The 25,075-nt window shown below is 35.2% G+C and overlaps 1 protein-coding gene across 5 annotated transcripts; it reads left to right on the forward strand.

Annotated features, from left to right (window-relative positions):
• Window positions 1-36: 36 nt before the first annotated feature.
• On the forward strand, window positions 37-25,043 carry zgc:162952 (PKc_LIMK_like_unk domain-containing protein). 5 transcript variants are annotated; one of them, XM_051109956.1, is made up of 11 exons: window positions 37-1,807; window positions 1,899-2,134; window positions 2,577-2,681; window positions 10,733-10,926; window positions 11,627-11,748; window positions 14,482-14,530; window positions 16,875-17,024; window positions 22,123-22,290; window positions 22,393-22,476; window positions 22,572-22,658; window positions 23,482-25,043. In XM_051109956.1, exons 3-11 carry the CDS (start codon window positions 2,651-2,653, stop codon window positions 23,581-23,583), a joined length of 987 nt encoding a protein of 328 aa, XP_050965913.1. In that variant the 5' UTR covers window positions 37-1,807; window positions 1,899-2,134; window positions 2,577-2,650; the 3' UTR covers window positions 23,584-25,043. The 5 variants fall into 5 exon arrangements, with proteins under 5 accessions (XP_050965913.1, XP_050965914.1, XP_050965915.1 ...); XM_051109957.1 differs by having other exon boundaries at window positions 1,899-2,130; XM_051109958.1 differs by lacking the exon at window positions 2,577-2,681.
• Window positions 25,044-25,075: the final 32 nt, after the last annotated feature.

The raw sequence follows: 25,075 nt of genomic DNA on the forward strand, positions 1-25,075 counted from the left end.
AAGACAGCTGTTGAGGAGGTGTGTGTTGAAATGTTTTTAAAAATTTTAAATGTAAGGGAAAAATCAATATAGATAAGAGGGGAGGGAAGGTAAATAAATAAATAGGACATGTGGAAGTGGAAGAGATTATGTAAAATACTTCCTTAGATGACAAAAACTATTTCAAAGACTATAATGCTGGCTGTGTGCCACAGACCTCAGGTATTATAAGTGATCCCTCACCTATTTCATAGTGTTTTTACTCTTGCCTTCTGAAGGATGGCAGAAAAAAAAATTGGACCCCTTTAAAAAAAGAAGATACTGCTGTGCTGTTTTCAGGATTTTTTGTTTAAACTGTGAGTCCTCATAATATATATAAGAGTTTTTTTACTATGTTTAAAAGGCAGCTGGCTCTTTTATGTGTCCTTTTGTAGCTACTTTTAATTTAGAAATCATAGCTGCCCTTACAGATGTGACCCTGGACCACAAAACTAGCCACAAGGGTCAATTTAATAAATTTAGATTTATTATTTAATAAATAGGCTTTCCATTGATATATGGTTTGTTACGATAGGACAATATTTGGCCGAGATAATCTGGAATCTGAGGGTGGAAAAAAATCAAAATATTGACAAAATCACCTTTAAAGATGTCCAAGTTCTTAGCACTGCATATTACTCATCAAAAATTACGTTTTGATATATTTATGATAGGAAATTTACAAAGTATCTTCATGGAACATGATCTTTACTTAATATCCTAATGATTTTTGGCATAAAAGAAAAATCAATCATTTTGACCCACACAACTTATTGTTGGCTACTGCTACAAATATACCTGTGCTACTTAAACAATAAAAATATTTATTTTTGATAAGGGATTTTTTCCCCCCTCTGTGTACATTGAGAGGCTGGTGCGTAATTTAAACAGAAGGGGGCGCAGTTTCCCTAAAAATAGCTAGTGGAGAAACCGTAGCGCTCTGAGTAATTATTTAGGTTGTTTTGGTAAGAAAATATTTATTGAAAGATGAAATGGTTAATATTTCTCTATTTACAATGAAAAAAAAAATTGCTATATGGTTATGTCCAGTAAATGTACCGCTCAGAGCTCATAACTTATAATGAAGCAGAAATGATTAGCACTGTCATCACTTTGTTCTGCATTCACAGCCTGTGGTGCAGTTTGTGCCTGAAAATAAGCTGCTCAAACATAATAAACAAAGCATGTAACACACCATGGAAAAGTAAATTCAGCCTGTTTAATTATATTGCATGATAAGCGTTGGATTATGTGTTGCTTTAATTATATTGTGTAACAGTAGGCCTATATTAACAGAGTTGCAAAGTTGCATCTGCAACTTCCTAGCCATACAGCGTGATTAAGCATCAAAAGCGAGTTTCTGAGCTGTTTCGTTCGTGAACAAGTCTGTATTTTTGATCGAATCTTTTGAGTGAACGAATTCAACTGATTCATATTTGTATCACTCGTCGATATCACTGAGCAAATCAGTGTCTAAATGACTCTACTTGGAACATCTCGCTTTTAAAAGAAATGAACAAGGGAAGAGAATGTTTAAATAATAAATCCTTTGAAAATCTTAAATGTGTGGTATATTATCTTTAAGGAAATGGCATTTAAAGCGAAACGCTTTTAATGCTTAAACTTTCTCTGGTCTCTAAAATTTGTACGTGACGCAAATGGCCACTAAACGAATCTATTTGGTCAAAGATTCAAAGGAATCGATTCACCGAATCAAAATCACCACTATTTCTGAGTAAGCAAGCTAACTGGTTTTGAAGCACAGCCACTTGCAACCGTGGACCTACAGGTGGGTGGGGCTGAACGTAGGCTAACTATTATGACGTCATGGCAACTGGCTCCCACTACACACAGCCCATTAACATGTATTTCTCATCTAGGTTAGACCGCTTTAAACCCTACCGGGAAGCTGTCAGTCTGAAGGAGGGCGGTTTCGGACTGTCGGGTTGAGTAAGTGACGGTAAATGGAGTCCTTCCAAGAAGCGCAGTAGAAGCGATGCCACCGGTTTGTCTCCGATCAGAACTTGTTCGGGGGGTTGTAGTCAATTTTATTTGATCGCTGAGCAATCAATCAGCAGCAGCGGAGGTGAAGACGCCGGGGTGCTTTGTGCTGTGAGTAAGTGATTGATTATTTTTATTATTTTTTTTTTTTTTTATCGCGTGCTAGGTTGTTAAGCATCTTTATTATTATTTTCTAATACTTTTTGTGTTTGTTTGTCCTAAGTAATTGTAAATTACACGTGCAATTTAATGTTTAAAACATTTCTGCTTACTAACCGCATCTCGCTCATCCATCCGCCCACTCATCCGTCTGTCATTTTCATGTTCTCGTTGCAATTTTAACTGATAATATGTTGTGACCATTCTGTGCTACAGATATATATATATATATATTTTCAGAGCTCTCTCTCACTGTGCAGTGTATTTTGTACACTTTATCAGAGTTTATGTTGCATGTCGGTTCAATGTGCCTTTTTTAAGTGTTTGCTGATTGTGTTACAGTTCTTTGTTTGTGTCTGTTCATGGTCGTTTCTATGTGTGTCCTTTTTTCCTCATAGCTTCTGTCAAATAGGCTCTTTCCAGCTTGTCTGTGTTGTGAGCTCAGGCGGACCGCCTCTCCACCCACCTCAAGATGCACATGAATAGCTTATTAAACCAGTGCAGTAAGTAACCATGCTTAGGAATTAATCCATGTTTTATGCACAGCTAGTTTTCCATAAAGACATGTTGCAATACTCCTGCATGTGTCACTAGGAACGGATTTTCTGCATTAGTTTGTTTAATGTATTAGGTGATCATTGAGAACTGAAAGAGACTTCTGGCTCATTAGAGAGGTTTTATAATCTGCACTTGACATTTTTCATCTCACTATGGCTGGGAATAAGTTAGTGGATTCACACTGAGCATGTGTCATGAAGAAAAGCATGGAGAATGGATGTTCATAGACCTTCTAGTGATTTGCTCTACCACTGAAAGTCTTGATCTTGTGGCCATGGCCGAGGTCTCATTGTGCCGTTGTGTAGTAAAAATATGGAAACTTAAGGAAGTTTTTAGTCTGCATAGTTAAAATTTGATTATTGTTTTTAGTATTGTGTTGTCTTTCCTCTTGATGGATATTAGTCCACTATTTTTTGTTCATCGGGGTGTATGTCGTTCAGTCTGTGCCCTTGTGTTGACGTAGTTGAAATCCTCCCTGCCCTTTGGTGTGAGACAGGAAAACATAGCTTTCCTCCCTCCAGCTCCTTCCAAAAGTACACTTCCCTGTCTTTCTCATATAAAATAGCACAGGACTTGGAGAAGTTCTGAAAATAATAGCACAAATACTATCTTATTTGTCTTTATACTATTTCACAAGTATAGATGTTGATGCATGTTAAGCACAGACTTGTGAAACACAAAAATGGTATGGTGCAACAAGTCAAAAGTCAGAGGGTAGATTAAAAAAGGGCAAAACTTAGAAGAGAAGATGATTTGAGGAAGTGCCTGATGTTTATGTTGAGCAAACCGTGAGATGTGCTTGGAGTCCAGTTGCATGCATGGCATAAGAAATATCTGAATAGTGACTGAATCCTTCTGATAAAATAAAGCGGTGCTTGCATACGACCAGATAAGTAATATTTGATTTTAAAATGCAACAGCTGTAATTAATATATAATATAATATATATAATTTACATTTTGGGATAAGTATTTTATTTTTTTTAAAGAAAATTATATTTTATTCAGCAAGGGTACATTAAATTGTGAGAGATAGTCTTTTGATTTTTTACAAAAAAAATTAAATCAATATTATTCTTTTGAACTTTCTATTCATCAAAGAATCCTGCAAAAAGTATAGTAGTTTCCTCAAAATGGAAAAGTTCATGTGATACTAGAGTAATGGTTGCTGAAAATTCAGCTTTCATTATAGGAATGAGATTTTAAATTATATTCAAATATAAAACAACTGTGTTTAATTGTAATAATATTGCTGTTTTTGATTAAATAAATGCAGACTTAATAAGCATAAGATATTTAATTAAAAAGCATTTTAAAAAATCGTATCCAAACTGTTGAACAATAGTGTAGGGGAGAGTATATGGGGGTATATGATAAGTACGCAACTGGTTTAGTTTATCATACATTTATAGTTTATTTGATAGGGGACAGTGTACAAGTGTATCAGATCATTTCTGATGAAAACCAGAAGATGTTTTTCATCACATTATAATTAGAAATATCTTTCCACCTGCAGTACCTAATGGACTGTTCGACATTGCAAAAAAGCTACCATGCCAAGCTGGGTTGCCAGGTTTTCACAATAAAACCCACTCAATTTCTACTCAAAACTAGCCCAAAAGTAGCCCAATCATGTTTCGGGGGAGCTCCCCTAGCAAAAATCACCTCCCAACATTTTTTGGGGGGGTTCTCCTCGTAAAATTAGCTTTCCAGGGGCTAAATATTACATTATTGGGGTTGCTTCAACCCACCAACATGAAAAACAACCTGCAGCAACAGTGTTAAAGTAACCCAATTTTGTGGGATAAACAGCAGACTTGGCAACACTGATGCCAAGAATCTTTTGACTCAGATGTTTATTAGTTTCAGTCACATTTATTTGTTCATTCTAATTCAGTTTTTATTTAATTTTACTCAAACTCTGTTTTGTAGGCTTCTTTGGTCGGTTACAACTTTGGTGTTAAACATATTGTTTCAGAAATGCAAACAATTAAAGATTTAAATGTAAAGCTCATTTGGTTGGTTTTATGTTTTTTTAAGTTAGCTTTAAGAAAAGAAATATGACTGTTTGCAAAATGAAATTGAAAAAAAAAAAAGATTATTAAATTAGCTTTTAAAAGAGGTAAATTATCTTTAAATATTCACATGGATTTGAAGTTAGTTTTCACCCAGTTGGTGCATCATACCCACTGACTCGGGTCAACTTACCCCTAACCTGGGGCAAATTGAGTCACAGGAACACTTTTTATAGGAAGCCGTATTTTTAGAACTCATAGATGCATTCTGATGATTCAAAATGATAGGAAACAACACAAATTATTGTAAACACTTAAGTTGTACTTCTGCCTCATTTTCCTTTATCCTAAAAACCACATAGGTAAAAATGGCTCATCTTACCCCACTCTCCCCTATATATAATATTAAAGTGCTGGTTGATATCCTCTTATGTAATTAAGAGGATTCAGAAAATCTGATGTCATTTAGTTTCAGTATATTTTTAGTGCCTGTTTCTCGAAGAAGCAAAATTCTTCTTCCCTCATTATGTTTATTTTTACTTGCACAGAAGCCAAGGCTTTCCATGCTTTAGCTTTGACATTATATGTCGCTGACATATGAGTTCAGCAGATATAAATTTCACTGGATCACTGTTATATTGTCACTGTTTGCAACTGCAGCCTATTAGGCAGCAAATCATTGTGACAAAGTAGTTTCAGTTCAGAGTCATTGTTAGGAGACTAGATTTCTCCTGCTGTTCCTTTGATCGATTTTTCCCAGACAGGTGGGCTCCAGTCTTAACAAACTCATTACAACTAGCCATCACACCTAAATTGCTTAAAAAATTGAGTTTGTGCATGCATGCATGTGAGTTTGATCAATTCAACATGCTGTGTTTGGACGTGCGGGAACCATTTCTCCCAAAACTCTAAGAAAAGACAGACAAGAGATGGAAAGAGAAAGACATCAGCAAGACTTTTGACATTTTTGATGTTTGGCATGCCACTGTGCTGAATGTTGTTTTGTGTAGAGAAAGAGAGTGGGAGAGAATGTGAGGGGGAGATCTTTGGAGCAATGCCAAAACTCTCTCTTCTCCAACAGATCCAGTCTGGAATAGACTACAGCTCCTGCCCCTGCAGTTCACACCAATCCCAGCAGCCACATGAGAAACCATGTGCTGAGAGAGAGAACACTTGTCATAATGTGGATAAAAAGAATGCAAAAAACAAAAACAAATCCATGGCCTTTTGTGCATAGATGCTTATTATAGTGCGAGTGCTGTGAATTTCATGACTTGAAAACGTGATGTCCCCACATGTTCTAATCACCAGTCTCATCTCTGTTCTGGCCTGGACTTTGTATCATGCCACTTCTCTTGCTACTGCCTTCTCAAGAAGAATAGCTTTTACAATTATTTGCTCCTCATTTGTTTACTGTAAATTTAATATGGTACATGTAATATTATAGATCTGTGGTAGAGCTGCACCTATAAACAAAAATGTTTTTCTCTTATCAGTTTGTAAAAAAAGCCCAATAGCCAAGAGATCTGACCTTAACTTACAACATAATCTATTCTATATTTATATATATATATCAGTTTAAGTATTAAATTAAATATGAAAATAAAAAATATATAAAAGCCAAGTAAAAATGATCTATCTATAGGTTACACTTTACAATAAGGTTCATTAGTTAACATTAGTTAATTACATTAGTTAACATGAACTCAGAATGAACAATACTTCTACAGCATTTGTTAATGTCATACATATATATATATGTATATATGTATATAAGACCCATCAATGACAAAAATGACAAAGCCCATAATAAATGACTAAAACTTAACCCTGAAATTAAAATTAATTTTAAAAAATGCTAACACTTTAGTATAGGAGCCAGTTCTCACTCTTAACTAGCTGCTTTTTAGCATGCCTATTATAAACATATTGGCGTTTTATTAGTATTTTTAAAGCACATATTGCAGTGTTTCCCCTACCATTATATTAGGGGGGGCGCCCCGCCCCCCCAACGGCACCCCCCGCCCCCCTTGAAGGTCAAGTTAATTTTATTTTATTTTCGTCGAATAACGACAGAAGTAATTTATATATAACAGGTCTGTGCTTTTTTCTTTTATTAAACTAAATAGCATTATGTTATTTATACGATGGCATGTAATTTCTGTCTGAACGTTTGCGCGTTTACAATTGTCCTCCGTATCGCGCACGGCGGAGTTCCGCCCCCGATGCGCGCGCACACACACACCCACCAGCGGACAGAGACCGCGCGTCGGAGAGTATGTCGCAGCAGGCAAAAATATCCGCGTTTTTTAAACGCTCCCAAGGTGGTGACGATGACAGCACGTGTTCTGCTGCGAGCAGCAGCCGGTGTAGCTTTCCTACTCCGAATCAAAGTACAGAAAAGAGCCCAAGTGCTGCATGTCCTGCCCCTGACAAGCAGCAAAAGTCTAGCCACCACAGAACGACAGGTTTTGACCCAGCTTGGCTGTCAGAGGGGAAATACTCCCCCTGGCTGTACAAGACTGATCTTGGTAAGTAAGTAAATACACACATGCATGAGTGAACGAATTGATAAATAAATTGCTTAATTAATAGCTAGCTAGTTAGTAAGAAAGATAGAAAGATACACTGCAGTGACAAAAGCTGCACAGTTTGTGGATAATTAACATATTAAAATAAATCTGATGTTTAGTGTTTAGTTCAGTGTACAGTTGTTTAGTTATTGTACAGTAATTGTTCAGACATTATAATATATTGGTATACTGCAATTAAAAGAAACATATAAACACTATGAAGTGTTTGTGTGAGTGTTTTGCCGCACCACCCATAACACCACAACCCCACCCCCCACCCCCCCTCCCAAGGCCATGATCCTAGGGGAAACACTGTATTGCATGACAATATTCTACATCCCTAATTCTACTCAATACCTAAACTTAACAACTACCTTACTAACAATTAATTAGCAGCAAATTAGGAGTTTATTGAGGCAAACGTCATAGTTAATGGTTTGTTATAGCAAGGACTGGACTTTAAAATAAAGTGTGACCGAAAAAAGTAGTAAAATAACACTGGATAAATCACAAATCACATTTTTTTAAATCTGACATTACTAGCAAAATGATGTACTATATTAACATCTAAATTCAGACACGTTTTTTACATTTCTGCCCTTCTGAAGGTTGTAAACATGCCACATGCTTCCTGTTCTGGTGTTAATCAGTGAGTCACATCAACTATGGAGTGTTTACCTGATGCAAAGAGCAGATCTGTGACCCTTGCAGACGTGAGTCATTACGCTAATAAATAATGCTGATGAACTCCAGGTTGCTGCTTGCTGCATTATCATTCATTTTAGATCAAAATAATTCCCAGATTTGTGCTTATGTAAGACCTGAAGCAGTGGTTTTGTAGTTAATTAACAAGATGGAAAATAAAAGTGTATTTTTTGTTTGTTTAATGTTTTATAAGAGTTATTAAAAATATTAATTTGTAGTATTTCAGAGTTTTAATGTAATTTCAGTCACACTTTATTTCAAGGTCCACTTCTCGCTATTAACAAACTTTGAACTATGACTTTTGCCTCAATAAACTCCTAATTTGCTGCTTATTAATAGTTAGTAAGTTAAGTTTAGGTACTTAGGTTTCGGGACGTAGAATATCATCATGCATGTTATAAACACTAATAAACAGCCAATGGTATAATAAGCATCTAATTAATAGTGAGAATTGTTTTCTATACTAAAGTGTTACCATAATTTCTAGCTTCTACTTAACTTATTGGTTCTGCGTGCTAAATCGCAAGTCTTCCTGTAAAAGTTGAGGGTTGATTTCCTCTCGTGTACATGTGAAGTCGGGTTGCAGCCTTGTGACGGCATCCTCTGACGCGCTGCACACTGTGTAAACTTTGAGTCAGTGTCTCCCTTTGACCCGCATATTTTACAAACCCTGAGTCTCCTCTGCAGTGCCAGACTTCAGCTGCTACATAGATAGATGTTTCCTCTGAGAGTAAGTGGGAGTTTCATTGGTCAATTTAATCACTGCAGTGTTAGCTTGTGGTTTTGTCTAAAACTAAATCAGCTTGTATGCTTGATTTATAGTTGTGATGTCAACCCTTTTGGCCAGCGTTGGATGTTGTTGGATTGTGCCTCGTTTTGCACCTTGGTGCAGTAACCGAACATGCTGTTTTTGTTATTTATTATTATTATTTTCAGAATGTATCGTGTACTCAAGCTTCAACAGAGGTGAAATGTTGTTTTGACAGTTGTTGCTCTGCTCAAAGAGAAACATCCAAAAGTCAAAATTCACTCATGAAATCTTTTATTTATCGTTCTGGAAAAACACGTACAGAAAACACTAGATGAAATAGACTGAGTGAAACAGATAGAGACCTGTCAGGATTGCACTCTAAGCGTTTTGCTTTTTAGTGAGGTTGTAAAACTGAAAGGGCTGTGATTGTGCGTCTGCTGGAAGCACAAAGGCCGCATGTGTGTGCTCTACCCATGATGAAAACCACTAGATGATTCCCGCTTAAGTGACAGTGGGTTGTGTAAGCGTACCACTCAGTGCTGTTCCCCAGCAGCATCATTGGCCTGTGATGACAGTCCCTATTGATTTAAATGCCCTACTTTATTCTCAGTGTCTCCCTAACACGGAAATACTGATGCATGAAGTTGCAAACACAAGTCTAGACTCCAGATCCTGCATGCACAAAGTGTAAACCGACAGTAGATTGTGTGTTATTAGATATTATACAGTGATGATACTGTACACAATATATAAAGTTAAAGATTAGTGTTTTACTAGAGTTACGCTGAAGGGTTTTTCCTGTTTTACATATCTTTTCTGAATTTGTGCAGTTTTTCAACTTGCTGCTTAACCTTGCATGAAAACCACAGCAATGTGTGACACTGTTTATTCCATGTTGCAAATATCCTGTGTGGGTTTAGACTTGAGATGCCCACCAAAAGTGCAAGACTATTTAAAGGTTTGAGGTTGGTAAGATTTTTTAAAATGTTTTGCTCATCAGGGTTACATTTATTTGCTCAAAAATACACTGTTGAAGATGCAATTAGTAACTAGTATTACTTACTTTTTTAGAGTAACTTACCCAACACTGTTCCTGACCCCAGACTTTTGAATGGTAGTGTACACTGCATTGTTCAAAAGCCTTGTTGACATTTGTAATAGGCTGTTAAAAATAAAATAAATTTTCTCATCAAGGGTTGCATGGGTTGCATGGGTTTAAAACAAACACAAGTTGTTTTAAACCCATGCAACCCAAGAGTTTAACTATAACATTGCTCTTTTGTATTCAGCGAAAACGTAAAATGTCCATGGGCTATCAAACTCATAAAATAACATAAAAGCACAACATTGCTTTTGTCTGTGGTCAGCTGAGCATTCTTTAAAATATCTCCTTTCCTGTCCCATGGGAAAAAGATAGCCATACGTGTTTGAGATGACAAGGCGGCGAGTAGATGTTGACAGAATTTAAAGTTTTATGTGAACAACCCTTTTAAATGCTTCTTTACAGTATATCTTAATGAGTCCCAACAGTAAATTGCAGTCCTAATGTTTAATTGTTTGTAAGTTGTTGATGTCTCATTTGTGTTCCGTTCAAGAACAGTCAATCTTTTACCTGCAGCCTCTGCATGCTGTCCACGACTATTTTAAGACATCGTTATTGTGCCACTTTTATACCCTGCCGTGGCAGACGAGAGCCTTCCTACTCATTGAGCTAATCGAGTACTTGTGAGCTTCAAACCAGGGCTTCACTTTCATCTAGAAACCAGCTACTGTTTTTTAAAGCTGTGTGCTTGATAAATATTTTATGAGGGGTTTTAATGAATTCTTTGATTTAAAAGATTATTAAAGTGTTTTTTTTTGTAATTGTAACACTTTTTAACATCATATTCTAACTCTGTATTGTTAAAAGCTTTGGTGTTTTTCTCAACTCTCAACCGTGTGTTCGGTTCTCAGCGGAGATCTCCAGGATGTGTGAGGTGGACGTTTCGTCTGAGCCCACTAGCCCGACACTGTATAGAGAGTCTTCTGATACATACTGCCATGTGGACCGCTGGCAGAAGCTACGCACAGCCGTCCGCAAGCTGGAATTCTGGGAGAACTTCACACATGAGCTGATTGGCAGTGGCTTCTTCTCAAAGGTTTATAAGGTAATACTCAAAATATCTTGAATCCTATGACATGAATCTGTAAGTGATAACATCTAAATATGCAGCTATTAATATATGTACAGTAAGTGCTAAGAAATTTTGACAGATTTTTTCTCCTTGGTGTTTTAACACATTGGCTGTTGAAAAATGTTCTCACAACAAATAAAGCGGTGTAAAATGTTGACTTCATATGTGCATACCGATTTATTTTACTTTAACAGTACATATTTTATTAAATAATATTTTGCATAATTATATCATAAAAGTTTTATAGTGAAGTCTATCATGGGACAAGAGTGATAAATTCTATCTAAATGGAAATGGCTTTTCATCATTCTGTTATACTACAGAAGGTCTCCCAATGTGTGTGTATATCTTAAAGGCATTCATACAGTGCAGTATTGTAGTCCTACTAATTAGGACATTTTACAGCTAAGCCCAGTTTGAGGTGGCCCTCGTGCCACATACCCATTAATGATTTCCTGATGAGTCCCTGCTGTGTAAATTACATAACCGATGATTGCACAGCTCAACCATCTCAGCCGTTCTGTCCCTTCCTGTATATTATCATGGAAGTGTTTTTTTTCTGTGATTGTACTTTAGAGACAGAAAGGAATGTTTTAATACCACTTTAGGATTCATTCCTCTCTTTTCTGTTCTGTTTTTCATTTTATTGTCATTTTGTTTCATTTATTGTCAGGTAATCCACAATACCACACGGAAGGTGATGGTTGTAAAGATCTACAAGAATGATGTTGATCAGGACAGCATTGTACGAGAAATCAGCCTCCTGCAGAAACTCTCACACCCTAACATAGTGAGGTAAGCCAGTTATTAATGCTAATTAATAACTTGTCATATACTGTAACTCTTATTTATTTTATTTTACTTTATTATTTTTAACTCCTAAAAGCCTGATAGATGTTCAGGCCTATTGTTAACAATTTTACACACATTTTGGCTTAAAGGGGACATCGGATGCCCATTTTCCACAAGTTAGTATGATTCTTTAGGGTCTTCTTTAGGGTGAAATGTCTGCAAATTACTTTGGTAAAAATTTCACAGTGGTCATGTAAAACAACACCCTTTTCACCATGTCAAAAACGGCTCTGTTCACAGCGACCTGTTCTGGTGCATGTCTCTTTAAATGCTAATGAGCTATGGTTGACTCCACCCCCTCTTCCATTTTTTGTGTATTCGGTGACGCATAACCATCAAAAACCAAACTACATGTAGGTGTTTTCTACATCCAAGTACAAAACACCTACATTGGTTACGAGACTAGGACTGCCCTCGACTAAATATTTTACTGGTACTTACTGGTATTTTACTGGTCGCACATTTATTAATAAAAATATAAAAATATAAATCATAATAATGTGCCTTTCTTTGTTTTCGGCTTAAGAGATGAAGTTGGTGACATTTTCGCAGTAGTGGATGTGCCTGTATGCATGTTTCATATGGATTACATAATTGAGGATATTTGTTTTCTATTTAAATTGGTTCATTTAAAATAGACATTTCACTCTACAGATATATTTTTCATGTCTGTAAGGCAAGTATGCACTGAGTTTCAGACATTCGTGCTCAAGTTCACAGAGACTGAGACAACAGAAAGCTTTGCTTTAATTATTTTACAAAAGCGCAGTGTGAGTGCACACAAATAAACGTAGAGTTTACAGATTCGGAGGATGTATTACTCTTATCTGTAACACCAAAATGACAGAGTATTTTAAAGAAGTTCACTTCCAGAACAAAGATTTACAGATAATGTACTCCATCCCCTTGTCATCCAAGATGTTCATGTCTTTCTTTCTTCAGTCGTAAGAAATTAAGTTTTTTGAGGAAAACATTTCAGTATTTTTCTCCATATAATGGACTGATATGGTGCAAGCGTTTGAGATTAAAAAGTATTTAAATTGTATTTTTTTTATGAAAATAACCAATCATTTTGCTAGATAAGACCCTTCTTCCTCGGCTGGGATTGTTTACAACTGCATTTGGGATCATTTGAAGCTGCATTTAAACTGCATTTTGGAAGTTCAAACTCGGGGGACCATATCAGTCCATTATATGGAGAAAAATTCAGATTTTTTCCTCAAAAAACAATTTCTTTACGACTGAAGAAAGAAAGACATGAACATCTTGGATGACAAGGGGGTGAGTACATTATCTTTACATTTTTGTTCTGGAAGTGGAAGTGTACCGGCGGCTCCATCCAGCATTTAGCGCACTACTGTTCAGCTTCCACACTCTGCACAGACACTTGAATAGCGCACATTTTTCTAGGTTAACATTAGATTGAGCGGAAATGTAAAGTTGCTACTACATACATCTTTCAGATGAAAAGCCATATTTGAGGTTGATGAATGATAGGTGAGCATTTGGATATCCTGCCTGATGTACTACATTACCACATAGACCAGCCGTTAACGATCTGTCCATCATGGACTGCGTGACTTCGCCACATCCTGTGGACTTTTTTTTTCTGCGACTAAGCAAATAATACAATTTTGGTCGACCAAGCCTCTTCTCGTCATCTAACAGTTAGTCGACTATTAGTGGGCAGCCCTATACTAGACATTGTTGTTGCTACAGCTGCTCAGGCACGGAGAAAATGGTGGACGGCACACAACTGGCTGAGGGCGGAAATATGCTAATACAGGACAGTCTGTCAGCAGTCATGGGAGCGGGGCCTGACCAGAATGTCGTCATACTGCTCGGAAAATCTAAACGGCTTGATAATTGAGACTATTTAAGTTTTAGGGAGATTAATTAAGATAAATGAATTTTAATGGATTTTTATCATTGTAGGTTGATTGTGTCCACATACTTCTAAAACACATTTCTATCCAATGTCCCCTTTAGGTTTTGCAATTAGTTTTGGTTTCTCCTCAAACCTCTTTTTTATTTGTTTTGATCAAATTAATGAATTTTATTTCCAAAGTTACTAGTATTCTAAAACAGTTAAACAATAATAATGAAGGATGGGTGTTTCCAAAAACCTGTAGAGATGTACATATTACATTTGGATGAATCCTGACAAGATTGTTACAAGTTATAAGTCACACTAAGCCTTGTGCAGCACAGCGCTCTTATACTGCTGTTAATCTTGCACTATGACGTGTGTTTGTCTAAGCAATCTCAGAATGGCTTTTTCCAGTGCGTTATGGAAGGACAAAGCCATATTCAAAACTGCCTCTGTAGTAGTGCTAATTTATCACAACTTTGCCGTTTCTGCCAGCTGTCATCACCGCATTACAGATGGCACCCATGTTAACCCATGAACAGAACTGCTGTATGTGACAGAAACCACATGAGTTCACTATGGCACAGTGACATATTATATTATTAACCATATTCACAGCTTCACTAATTCATCTGTAATATATTACTAAAGTGAAAGCCTGAACATCAGATCTACGTACTGTAACTCAATTTGTGCTCAGTTGTTGTGCATTTGACAAATGGGGCTTTGGACTGTATTTAGACTCAACCTACTTGACAGTGCAGATTTAGGGAATGGCTCATGACATCCCACATCTCTTTTTCCAGGTATCTGGGTATTTGTGTCAAAGAGGACAAATTGTACCCAATTCTGGAGGTGAGATCTTCATAATTTGAGTTTATTTTATGCATTAAATTGTACTATTTTACATTTTTTTTAATAGATTTCTGAAATATATAGATGTAACACTTTGAAAGCGTACATTTTTTGGGCTCAACAATAAGAATTTTTCTGCTTTTCTTTTAAAGTGAACCCGTGTATTAAGACTTGTATGGCTTAATTATGACATAAATGATTTCATTAACTGCATAAGTAGTAGAAAACCCATGATGTTATTTAGAAAATCCACATTGTTTTATACATATTTTGGACTATGTGGGCACCATTATTGTACTCATTGTACTCAGTGAGCTACTGGCACTACCTGTTGCTATTTTTGCCACAACACAACTCGGAAAATAGAATACTGATACAGTGACCACTGCTATTAAAAGAGCTTACAGGTGGCAAAAGATATAAGCGTAGGCTTAAACCAAAGGTTGCGTTAGATTTTAACATTGTCCGTCATTTTGTACAAATTCCATCATAATCTATTATTAACCGCCATTTTAATTTCCATATTTTAATTATAACAACACATTTAATTGTTCTTATTTTTGTTCACATTTTAATTTTTAATTATGAACTTACAGGGCAAGCATATAGGTTTATGGATTTATTTATTTATGAAGAGAACAGATGAATGGAGACATTGTGCATTACTTTTCATGTTGAACACCACTCCCTGCAGTGGCAGCTGAAAAGAACAAAATACGCTAGGATTGAGATTTTAATAGATTCTTATTTTTATGGACCAATATCGATTCTTAAATCCCAAAGATCTTTTGGTCTATGCGGTTTTCACTTGATAAACAGCAAGTAGTGCGCCTCACATCCAGTAAATTGCAGTAGGCTAAGCTTTGTGCTTTGTTACTTTTGATCTGAAAATCTCTCCAATTTTAAATTCTGTCCATTTCATTGGGAAATTCAAACAATAAATACCATTTTGGCACTTTTTAATGTGGCGTGATAGAATTCTGTAGCTTAAATTAGGTACTCGCCAGTGCGTAATCAAATGCATAGGAAAAGTTTTGTGACCGTTTCATTTTTGTTTTGAATCCTGTGCTTTGCTGTCACACTGGAGCGCACTCGCCACCAATTGGACAGGAATGGGTATTACAGTTACAATTTACAATAGATCACCCTCAGTGTAATCTGTCAAAGTGCCGAACGGCCTTCAGATTTTTCCGTCACTGATAAAAGAAATTCTGTCAATGACAGACAATTTTTGGTTAATGCGACCTCTGGTTTAAACCAAATGTTGTATCAGCGATTTTTTTTTTTTTTTTTTTTTTTTTTTTCCTCCCAGGGAGTCTTAACACCCCTGGATATGTGTGCTCTACTAAAAGCCTCAAAGACATCACAGTTTAAGTGGAGAACAAAAAACAAAGGCGCAGGTCTTTAGGAAGTTTTATTCATCCACAGGCCTCTTCCCATTTTTTCTCCTCTTCTTATTACTAAGAAAAGCAGGGAAGACTTACATCATTTCTCTGGTTGCCCTTTGACTGAAAATTACAACCAAATGCCGCACAATGTGGCATTGTATCAGTACTTTAAGTTGTGTGTTCTGAGTTGTGTTGTGGTAAAAATCGCCAAAGGTAGCGCCACTAGCTCACTTGAGTACAACCATTTCACGTCATCAGAATAATGTCACCCCCCATAGTCCAAAATATGCACAAAATGATGTGGATTTTTTATATAACATATAAGTCTTTAATGGGTTTTCTGCTACATATTTCAGTAAGAAACATTATTATTACGTTATATCACATTATATATGAAATCAACTGCCTAAAAACAGTTTAATACATTTACAAATGTGTCGACAACAGCAGCTCTATTTCATCTGCCAAGAAGTGAACATTTATAAAACTATAGCAGCATTGTGCTGGGTTTTTTGTTTTGTAACACTTTACGTTTTCACTTAATAATTAACTATGTTAGATATCCTGAACTAACCATAAATAATACTTATACAGCATTTATTAGTATTAGCCAATATTCATTTCAACATTTACTAATACATTATTAAAATCAAGTTGTACTTAACATTAGCTACTGCACTGTGAACTAACATGAGCAAGCAATGAACTGAATGAATGAATTATATTTTAGTAACATTAACAAAGATTAATAATTGTCTTAAAATCTTTACATTACTCATTGTTAGTTCATCTTAGCTAATGCATTTACTAATGTTAACAAATGGGATCTTATTGTAAAGGGTTTTGATTTTATTTACCCCAGAGAGATCCTTATTGCTGAGCCCTGTACTTATCAATAACAATAAAAGTGAAAGTCTATGTTTGTTTCTTTCTCTCACGAATTGTGTTGTGGACAGTACGTCAGTGGAGGATGTTTAGAGGAGCTGTTGGCCAGGAAAGATGTGCCTCTGTGCTGGAGAGAGAAAGTGGACCTGGCCTCTGACATCACCAGAGGGATGATTTACCTCCACTACAAGAACATCTACCACAGAGATCTGAACTCTAAGGTACAGCTCAATACTCAAGCACACTTGTCTTTAATGACAAACTGAGTAGTGCACAATCATCAGATATTAGAGACGGGTTGTCTAGTCGTTACATGGAATTCTCCCCTGAGAAATACAGACATAGATGGTTGCGTGAGACTGTCATTGGTTGCCAGGATTCACACAAGTGCTCACCAAACCTGGGGTGAGGAGCGAGGCAACAAGGCCAGTCCATTGTGATGGTAATAAACTCTCCCACTCTGTCTTTTTCTCTCTGTCACATACACACACTCTCTCCCCAGCCCTTCCCATCTCATTTGAAAATGCAAAATGCACAAACCGTGTATAGGCTCGCAGATCCCATACACCCCCATTTTTCGTTTTTAGCCAGGCCTCGTCTCTGTGCCGCTGCCTATTTGTCAGCCATTCAGATATGAACAATGAGCAAACAAAAATGCCAGCCACATGATTTACACAACCGTGACGTCTAGCACATTGGTTAGTGGGGCCATCGATTGGTTTCCACTGTGCTGCAACTTGGCATTTGACAGAAGTTGGTATGACTGTGGGAAGTTGTAGCGGAAAATAGATGCTATTACAGTTGACCGCTTCCCTAAAACTGATGTTTTTAAGTACTTGAATTTGGAACATTAATTTAGAGGAGGTGAAAGGGTTTATACGCTAAATGAAAAAAGTTACAGAACTACAAGACAAAACATTATCTATTAAAAAAATGTAGGTGCATTTTGAACTTTATGAAATTAAACTTCCATTTTAATGAATTGTATGCAGTGATAAGTGTAATAACAGCAATAAGTTTTTAATAAATTGGAGACCATGATTCTCTCACGATTCTGGAGAAAAAAATATTAGAAAACTAAACAAAATAACGTAATTTACTAGTGGTAAGTCTTTTAAAAACATATATTCATTTAAAAACAACAACAACAAAAAAAACATTCAATGAAGGAGTCAGTGTCTACTTCATTAAGACTTGTTTGACTATTGAAATCTCCTTAATGAATGATTCAATGACATTCTTTTTTTTAACGGGCAGTTGTCGCCACCTCCTTGCGGAAGAGGATAAGCGTTACTATGCGTACAAGTCTTAAGATACTTTCGTTTTGATCGCAACTGTAGACAATAAGTGTTTATACCCAAACTATAAACTTTTATCCCAGTAGTTATTATTTAAACGTCTGTAACACAACGATTATAATGTGGTTGAAAAGACTGTTTGTGTTGCTTTTTTTGCGTTCATATTTACCCCGAACCTCTGATTCATTAACATGTCAGCAACAAAACGTGCTTCTCACGCTCCACTGACACTCGCGATGTGAAACAGTCCTAATAGACATAGCTAAATTGTGTCATTCAGGATCGCGTAGGTGTTTAAGTCAAGATCTCCATATTTTAAGGATTAATGGTACAGCTCTAATGTAAACACTGCAAAATGTTTTGCGAGGATATCGTCACGAGATCTCGTGAGACACATCGGATCTCGTCACATCTATATGAAAGCAACTGTCTAAAAAAACAAAAAAAACATTCATATAGATGTTTTAAAATGGTTTGTCAACAACAGTGTTATTTTAGTATCAATAAAAACCTATTATAGTTTTATTCATATTTTGAATCGGTTTTTATTTTTTAAATGTTCTGTTTTCATTTTAACTTTAGTTCAAGTTATAGGTATTTTTGTTGTGTAATAGGGGTTATGCGTACTTCCATACTCTGCTAAACAGGTCTGGTAGCTTTCGGTTCATGCGTTTTGCATATGCCTTGTTAAAAATGAAGCTGTTTTACTCAAGATGCCTTCAAAGTAGACACTAAAGTTGATCATAACCAATGTCCATTACATATGTAGATTGATTATATAGAAAATGTTTATTTTTATTGTTTTCACATTTATATATAAAAATCGATTAAAACGTCAACAATAAAAACATGTATGTATATGTGTGCGAGTATATGTATATGTGTATACTTATTTCAGTTACCTGAAAATACAAGTAATGACAGTTGTTTATGATTTTAATTGTATTTTTTATTTAACTATAATAGCCCTGGACAACAACAGCTCTATTTTTTTTTTTTTTTTTCATTTTTTAGATATTGTTGAACATTTCTAAGTGTAAAATTATGAGCATATACCAATATTGTTTTTTTTTTTTTAATCTAAGCCTGTATTATTTTAATTTTATTATAATATTTCCTATTTATTTTAGTAGTACTTAACTATAATAACTCCGGAAAACAACAGCTCTTTTTGTTTTTTGTTTTTCTTTTGTTGAACCTTTCTAAGTGCGAAATTATGAGCATACACCAATATTGTGTTTTTATCTAAGCATTTTGTGTTATTTTATTTTTATTATAATATTTCCTTATCTTGTCCATTTTTATTTCAGTATTTTAGAAGTTAAAAAAACAGTTTCTAAGTGGACAATTATGAGCATATACCTTAGTTAACTGTAATCTTATTTCAAGTAATGAATATGTTGTTTATGGTTTTATTGTGTGTGTGTGTGTGTGTGTGTGTGTATGTTTAATCGAATCATTTTATTTTTTATTATTTCACTATCATTATAATAATTATATGCAATTACTAGAAATAAATTATAATTATTATAATTGTGTATATATAGATATTTTTCCCATTGCTTCCTCCTCATATTGAATCAAACAACCTCAGTGCTTTTCTTTCAAACCCACCCATTAGCTGCACAGCCAGAGGGTGTTGCAATACTTGGCATATGCATGAGTTACTGTTCTAAATTTGGAGACTTCTAGGCTCAGGGCTGTGCTCTGAGTTTTCTTAGTCCTATAATCATAGGTCAGTTTTTGGGATGGAGGCTTAGCTGAGGTTTCTAATTCAGTCCAGATGCAGAACTTACTATTGTATCCATCAGCACTTTCTGCTCCAAGAGTCCCAATGGTCTTATGTAACGTCTCTGTTGTACCTGGATTCCCCCTACTCTGGTCAGCCTCAATGTCTCCTCATTTGCCTTTCGTTCTAAAATAACAGGCCATTTTTATTACACCCTCAATCATTTTTTAACATGAGTTTTCAGACTAAATGGTATGTTTCTAGCCATGACACATCAACACTAGATAGGTATAACATTGCATATTGTTACCCCTGGAGTGATAGAGATGGAGGAGAGGAATTGTAGGCGGTCCAGACCCTTTGGCGAGGTACAGGGTCAGCTGAATAATTCATTAAATGGAGACGGTGATGGCTAGAAACGTCTTTCATTTGAGCCTGGGAGTTCTGCTTCAGCCGCCAGGCACACTGTCTCAGAAGGCACATTACATACACGCTACAGATACTAAACCACAAAACGGCAGTCATGCATCTTATTTATGCTTGTATGTATAATTTGTCTTTGTATTGCATTTAAACATTGCTTTTTTTCACAGTTTACATTCACATAAAAAGTCCACAAACAAGTCAGTCAGCACAGCTTCAAATTTCAGATTTGGTTTGCATTCATGTAGTAACTGTAATATAAATGTCTGCCATATGGAGGTGTTATTTGGTACTAGACAAGTCCAGCTTTCGGAAGTGCTATGGAAGAATTTTTGTGGGAGATTGTAGTGAGTTTAAAAACTTTCTGCGAGTATTTGGCGCCCCCTTTTGGCAGTAAAGTACAGCACATTCACTTAAAATAATTTTGTTACCCTCGGTGCCCAAGATGTAAAAAAAATGGTTGTTTTGACGTGTCTACTGTATATCTGGTATATTTTAATTAATTGTATGACCTCTTTATTTAAAAAGAAATGAAGATTAGTTAATAATGTGCAATTATTCATTAGAGAAAATAAAGCTAAATATGAAGTTCATTTGCAAAAATGTTTTTATTAATTTTCATAAATCATGTTTTTTATTGTTATCATGTTTTTGTTTTATTGTGTCAGCTGTACTGTTTGAGTTATTATAATTTAATAAAAACAACCCAACTGCAGTCTGATTGATATTACTTGGTATGCAGAAAAAAAAAAAAAAATAAATAAAAAAAATAATTAAAAAAAAAAAAATTATATATATATATACACTACCGTTCAGAAGTTTGGGGTCAGTAAGACTTGTAATAGTCTTTAAAGTAGTCTCTTATGCTCATCAAGGCTGCATTTATTTGATTAAAAAAAAAAAAAAAAAAAAAAAAAAAACAGTAATATTGCAAAATGTTTTTACAATATAAAATAATGTTTTTTATTTTAACATACTTTAAAATAGAATTTATTCCTGTGATGAAAAGCTGAATTTTTATCAGCTGTTACTCTAGTCTTAAGTGTCACATGATCCTTCAGAAATCATTCTAATATGCAGATTTATTATTAGAATGATCAATGTTGGATAATATCAACAGTTGTGCTGCCAAATATTTTTTGGAACCTGTAATTTTTTTTTTTCATGATTCTTTCATGAATAACAAGTTTAAAAAGTACAGTGTTTATTCAAAATATAAATATTTTATAACAATGTAAATTATTTATTATTAACTTTTAATAAACTTTTAATTATTAACTTAATACATCCTTGGTGAATAAAAGTATTAATTTCTTAAAAAAAAAACAAAAAAAAAAAAACAATAAAAATGTACTGACCCCAAACTTTTGAACGGTAGTGTGTGTGTGTATATATATATATATATATTTATATATATATATATATATATATATACACACACACACACACACACACATACATAAAAAATGTATGTATATATATATACACATTAAAAAAACGTTTTTTTTAAGAAATTAATACTTTTTATTCATCAAGGATGCATTAAAATGATAAAAAGGGACAGTAAAAACATTTATTAAAAAAATAAATAAATAAATAAAAAATAATGTCAATAATATTAATAAGAAATGTTTCTTGAGCTGCAATTCAGCATATTCTAATGATTTCTGAAAGATCATGTGATACTGAAGACTGGAGTAATGGCTATAATAATATTTCACAATATTACTGTTTTTACTCTATTATATTTTACTGTATTATATTTTACAATCCTAAGAGTTAAGAATAAACTAACAGTAATAGTACAAAGAGATTAAAAATACTTATCTTGACTCAAAACCTCTTTGTGTGTGTTTGTGTCTCCCAAAGAACTGTCTAATAAGGGTGACAGCAAGAGGCAGAGAAGCTCTAGTTACTGATTTTGGTTTGGCTCGAGAGGTTGTTGAACTTCCTGCAAAGGACCGAAAGCTTTCACTTGTGGGCTCTGCTTTCTGGATGGCCCCTGAGATGCTGCGTGGGGAGCCCTACGACCGCAAGGTAATGACTCAAAAATGCTAGAGCAAGATGTGAAATTGTGGTTGTGATGTCCTAAAGCATTTTTTTGTTCTCACCTACTGATTTTGCTTTATGTAACGTTAGGTGGATGTGTTCTCTTTTGGAATTGTTTTGTGTGAAATTCTGGCTAGGATCCCAGCAGACCCAGAAATCCTTCCAAGAACACAGGTGAATATAAATAGAATTGTTGACGCTTTCGAAAAGCCAGAAAATATAACATCCAGTATCAGAATCAAATGAGCATATAAATTTGTGTGTTGCAGGACTACGGCCTGGACGTATCAGCATTTGGGAAAATGGTCAGTGACTGTCCTCAGCGTCTTTTGGAGCTGGCAGCCAGCTGCTGTCTGGTAAGTGATGTTGGTACCTTTTGTGTATACAGTTGAGGTCAAAAGTTTACACCCCCCTTCCAGAATCATTAAAAATGTTATTTTACCAAAATAAGAGAGATCATACAAAATACATGTTATTGTTTATTTAGTACTGACCTGAATAAGATATTTCACATAAAAGTTTACATGTTGTTTACATATTGTCCACAAGAGAAATAGTTGAATTTATAAAAATGACCCGCTTCAAAAGTTTACATCCCCTTAATTCTTAATACTGTGTTGTTACCTGAATGATCCACAACTGTGTTTTTTTCGTTTAGTGATAGTTGTTCTCGAGTCCCTTGTTTGTCCCGAACAGTTAAACTAACCGCTGTTCTTCAGAACAATCCTTCAGGTCCCACAAATTCTTTGGTTTTCAACATTTTTGTGTATTTGAACCCTTTCCAACAATGACTGTATGATTTTGAGATCCATCTTTTCACACTGAGGACAACTGAGGGACTCATATACAACTACTACTGAAGGTTCAAATGCTCACTGATGCTCCAGAAGGAAAAAACATGCGTTAAGAGCCTGGGGGTGAAAACTTTTGAAAATGTGTACATTTTTCTTATTTTGCCTAAATATCATATTTGTTCATTTAGTACTGCCCTTCAGAGGCTACAGAAGATACAGTTGTTACATGTTTAAATTAAATTTACTATGATCTTAGAATTCAAACCCTTGAGCACAGTATTAAGTAGTAGTATTATGGTAATTAATACTACTTCTAGTACTACTTTAATACTACTGTATTAAGGAAGTAGTGTGTTGCCATTTACTTTTGTTGTGTCCCACGCAGATAGAGGCTTTCCGAAGACCCTCTTTCGCAGAGCTTCAAGACGAGTTGGGTGAAATTGCTGAGACTTTGGAGTCTCCTCACAGTGATCTCACCACAGGCTGATCTGCGGCACATCCTCTGGTATCCCATCAGCCCTGCAAATGGACACAAGCAGCTGGAGTTCTGTACATAGACTTAAGCACAACGACAAATGCAGCAGAACTGCAGATTTTTCTAGGCTGTTTGCATTGAAAGAGCAAATCAAGGAAGAGGTCTCTATTTATTATGGACGTTCTGAAGTAACTAAATGGCCTACAGTTCAACTCCGCACAGCTGTACATAGTATATACTGTGCAATATATAGTAATAGTACACCAAGAGAAATATTGTATCAGGTTCCAGCTAAAGTATTTAGCTGTTTGCATTGTCATTATTTACAAAGCTACAGATTTTCAATATTGCTATTTCGGTTTTGTATATGAATCATTTTATACTGAAAAACAACCCTAAGATAGGTTTTAAAGCTTAGATAACCATTGATTAACTTGAGGGTCACAAGTTTTAAATAATCAAATAATATTTTCGTAGTATTCAGTATATTGATACTTAAGGTAAATTGTACAAGAGAAAGTCATTTATTTTGGTACCAACTGCCCAAATAGGAAAAAAAGTGCACTTTTTTTGCTGACTTTTTGAAAAGTGACCTATTTGAAAAATGAAGTGTGTACTTTTCGGTATTTGTAAAGCAATTTATACAGAAGCAAGCACTCATCACTTGAGCTGAGCGGCTGATCTTTGGAAATTCTCAGTAAGACTCAGCATCTACCGCAGGATGAGACCCATTTCCTGCCTTCAAATGCCTCTGTGTTGCTGCTGCAGTGTTATAGTGTTCTCATTGTGCTGAGTGTTTGTGAAACCTTACTTTTTTTTTTTTTTTCAGCATCCAAACTAAGCTTAATTGTTTCATGTTTTAACACTTGTATTTCATGTTAGGTTACTTGTTTGCCATGTGTACTTGTTTGACTCCAACAAACAGACACCAAACAGTTTTTTCATTCATATTATAGACATATTGGCTGTAACTGAATAAGAAATGTGTGAAAATGTTTTTATGACCAGCTGTAGTATTATGCACAAATCAGAAAACTTGTGCAAAATCGAACACTCAGTAATATTTAAATCAATATTCCTATCCAATTTCAAATGCATAACGTGGCACTGTTGATTTGTATGTGTTCAGATTTTGTTCTTGGTATTTGTGTTAATATTTATACAAGTTCTGCTTAGCTGTTATTTCAGTTTTTAATCATTATGCTTTTGATGCCTGTGAATTGCCTCTTGAATGTCGTTCAAGCTAACTTTTAACAAAATCCTCATTTCGTGCCTCAGAGAGGAAGCTTAAGTTCTTGAGAATCTTGTGGCGAGAACTATGTCATGCTAACCTCGTATCTCTGAAACAGTCTGTACAGTCTGAATCTTTCTGTGCTTTGTAGTGTTTTTGTAATACAGTACAGGATATAAAAAGAGGAATGGAAGCGTATGTGAATGGTGTGTATTTTTCAAATAAAGCCATTGAAAATCTACTGGTTTTGTCTTATGATGAATACTACACTAT

The sequence above is a fragment of the Labeo rohita genome, chromosome 5 (genome assembly GCF_022985175.1).
Source record: "Labeo rohita strain BAU-BD-2019 chromosome 5, IGBB_LRoh.1.0, whole genome shotgun sequence".
In the NCBI taxonomy this organism is placed as follows: Eukaryota; Metazoa; Chordata; class Actinopteri; order Cypriniformes; family Cyprinidae; genus Labeo; species Labeo rohita.

Bases quoted from the DNA above. Each gene is read 5' to 3' on its own strand.
- zgc:162952 (XM_051109956.1), top strand. From the start codon at position 2,651: ATGCACATGAATAGCTTATTAAACCAGTGCA. The intron at 10,927-11,626 runs GTAATACTCAAA...ATTTATTGTCAG, and splicing joins TCTTCTCAAAGGTTTATAAG to GTAATCCACAATACCACACG. The intron at 14,531-16,874 runs GTGAGATCTTCA...TGTTGTGGACAG, and splicing joins AATTGTACCCAATTCTGGAG to TACGTCAGTGGAGGATGTTT.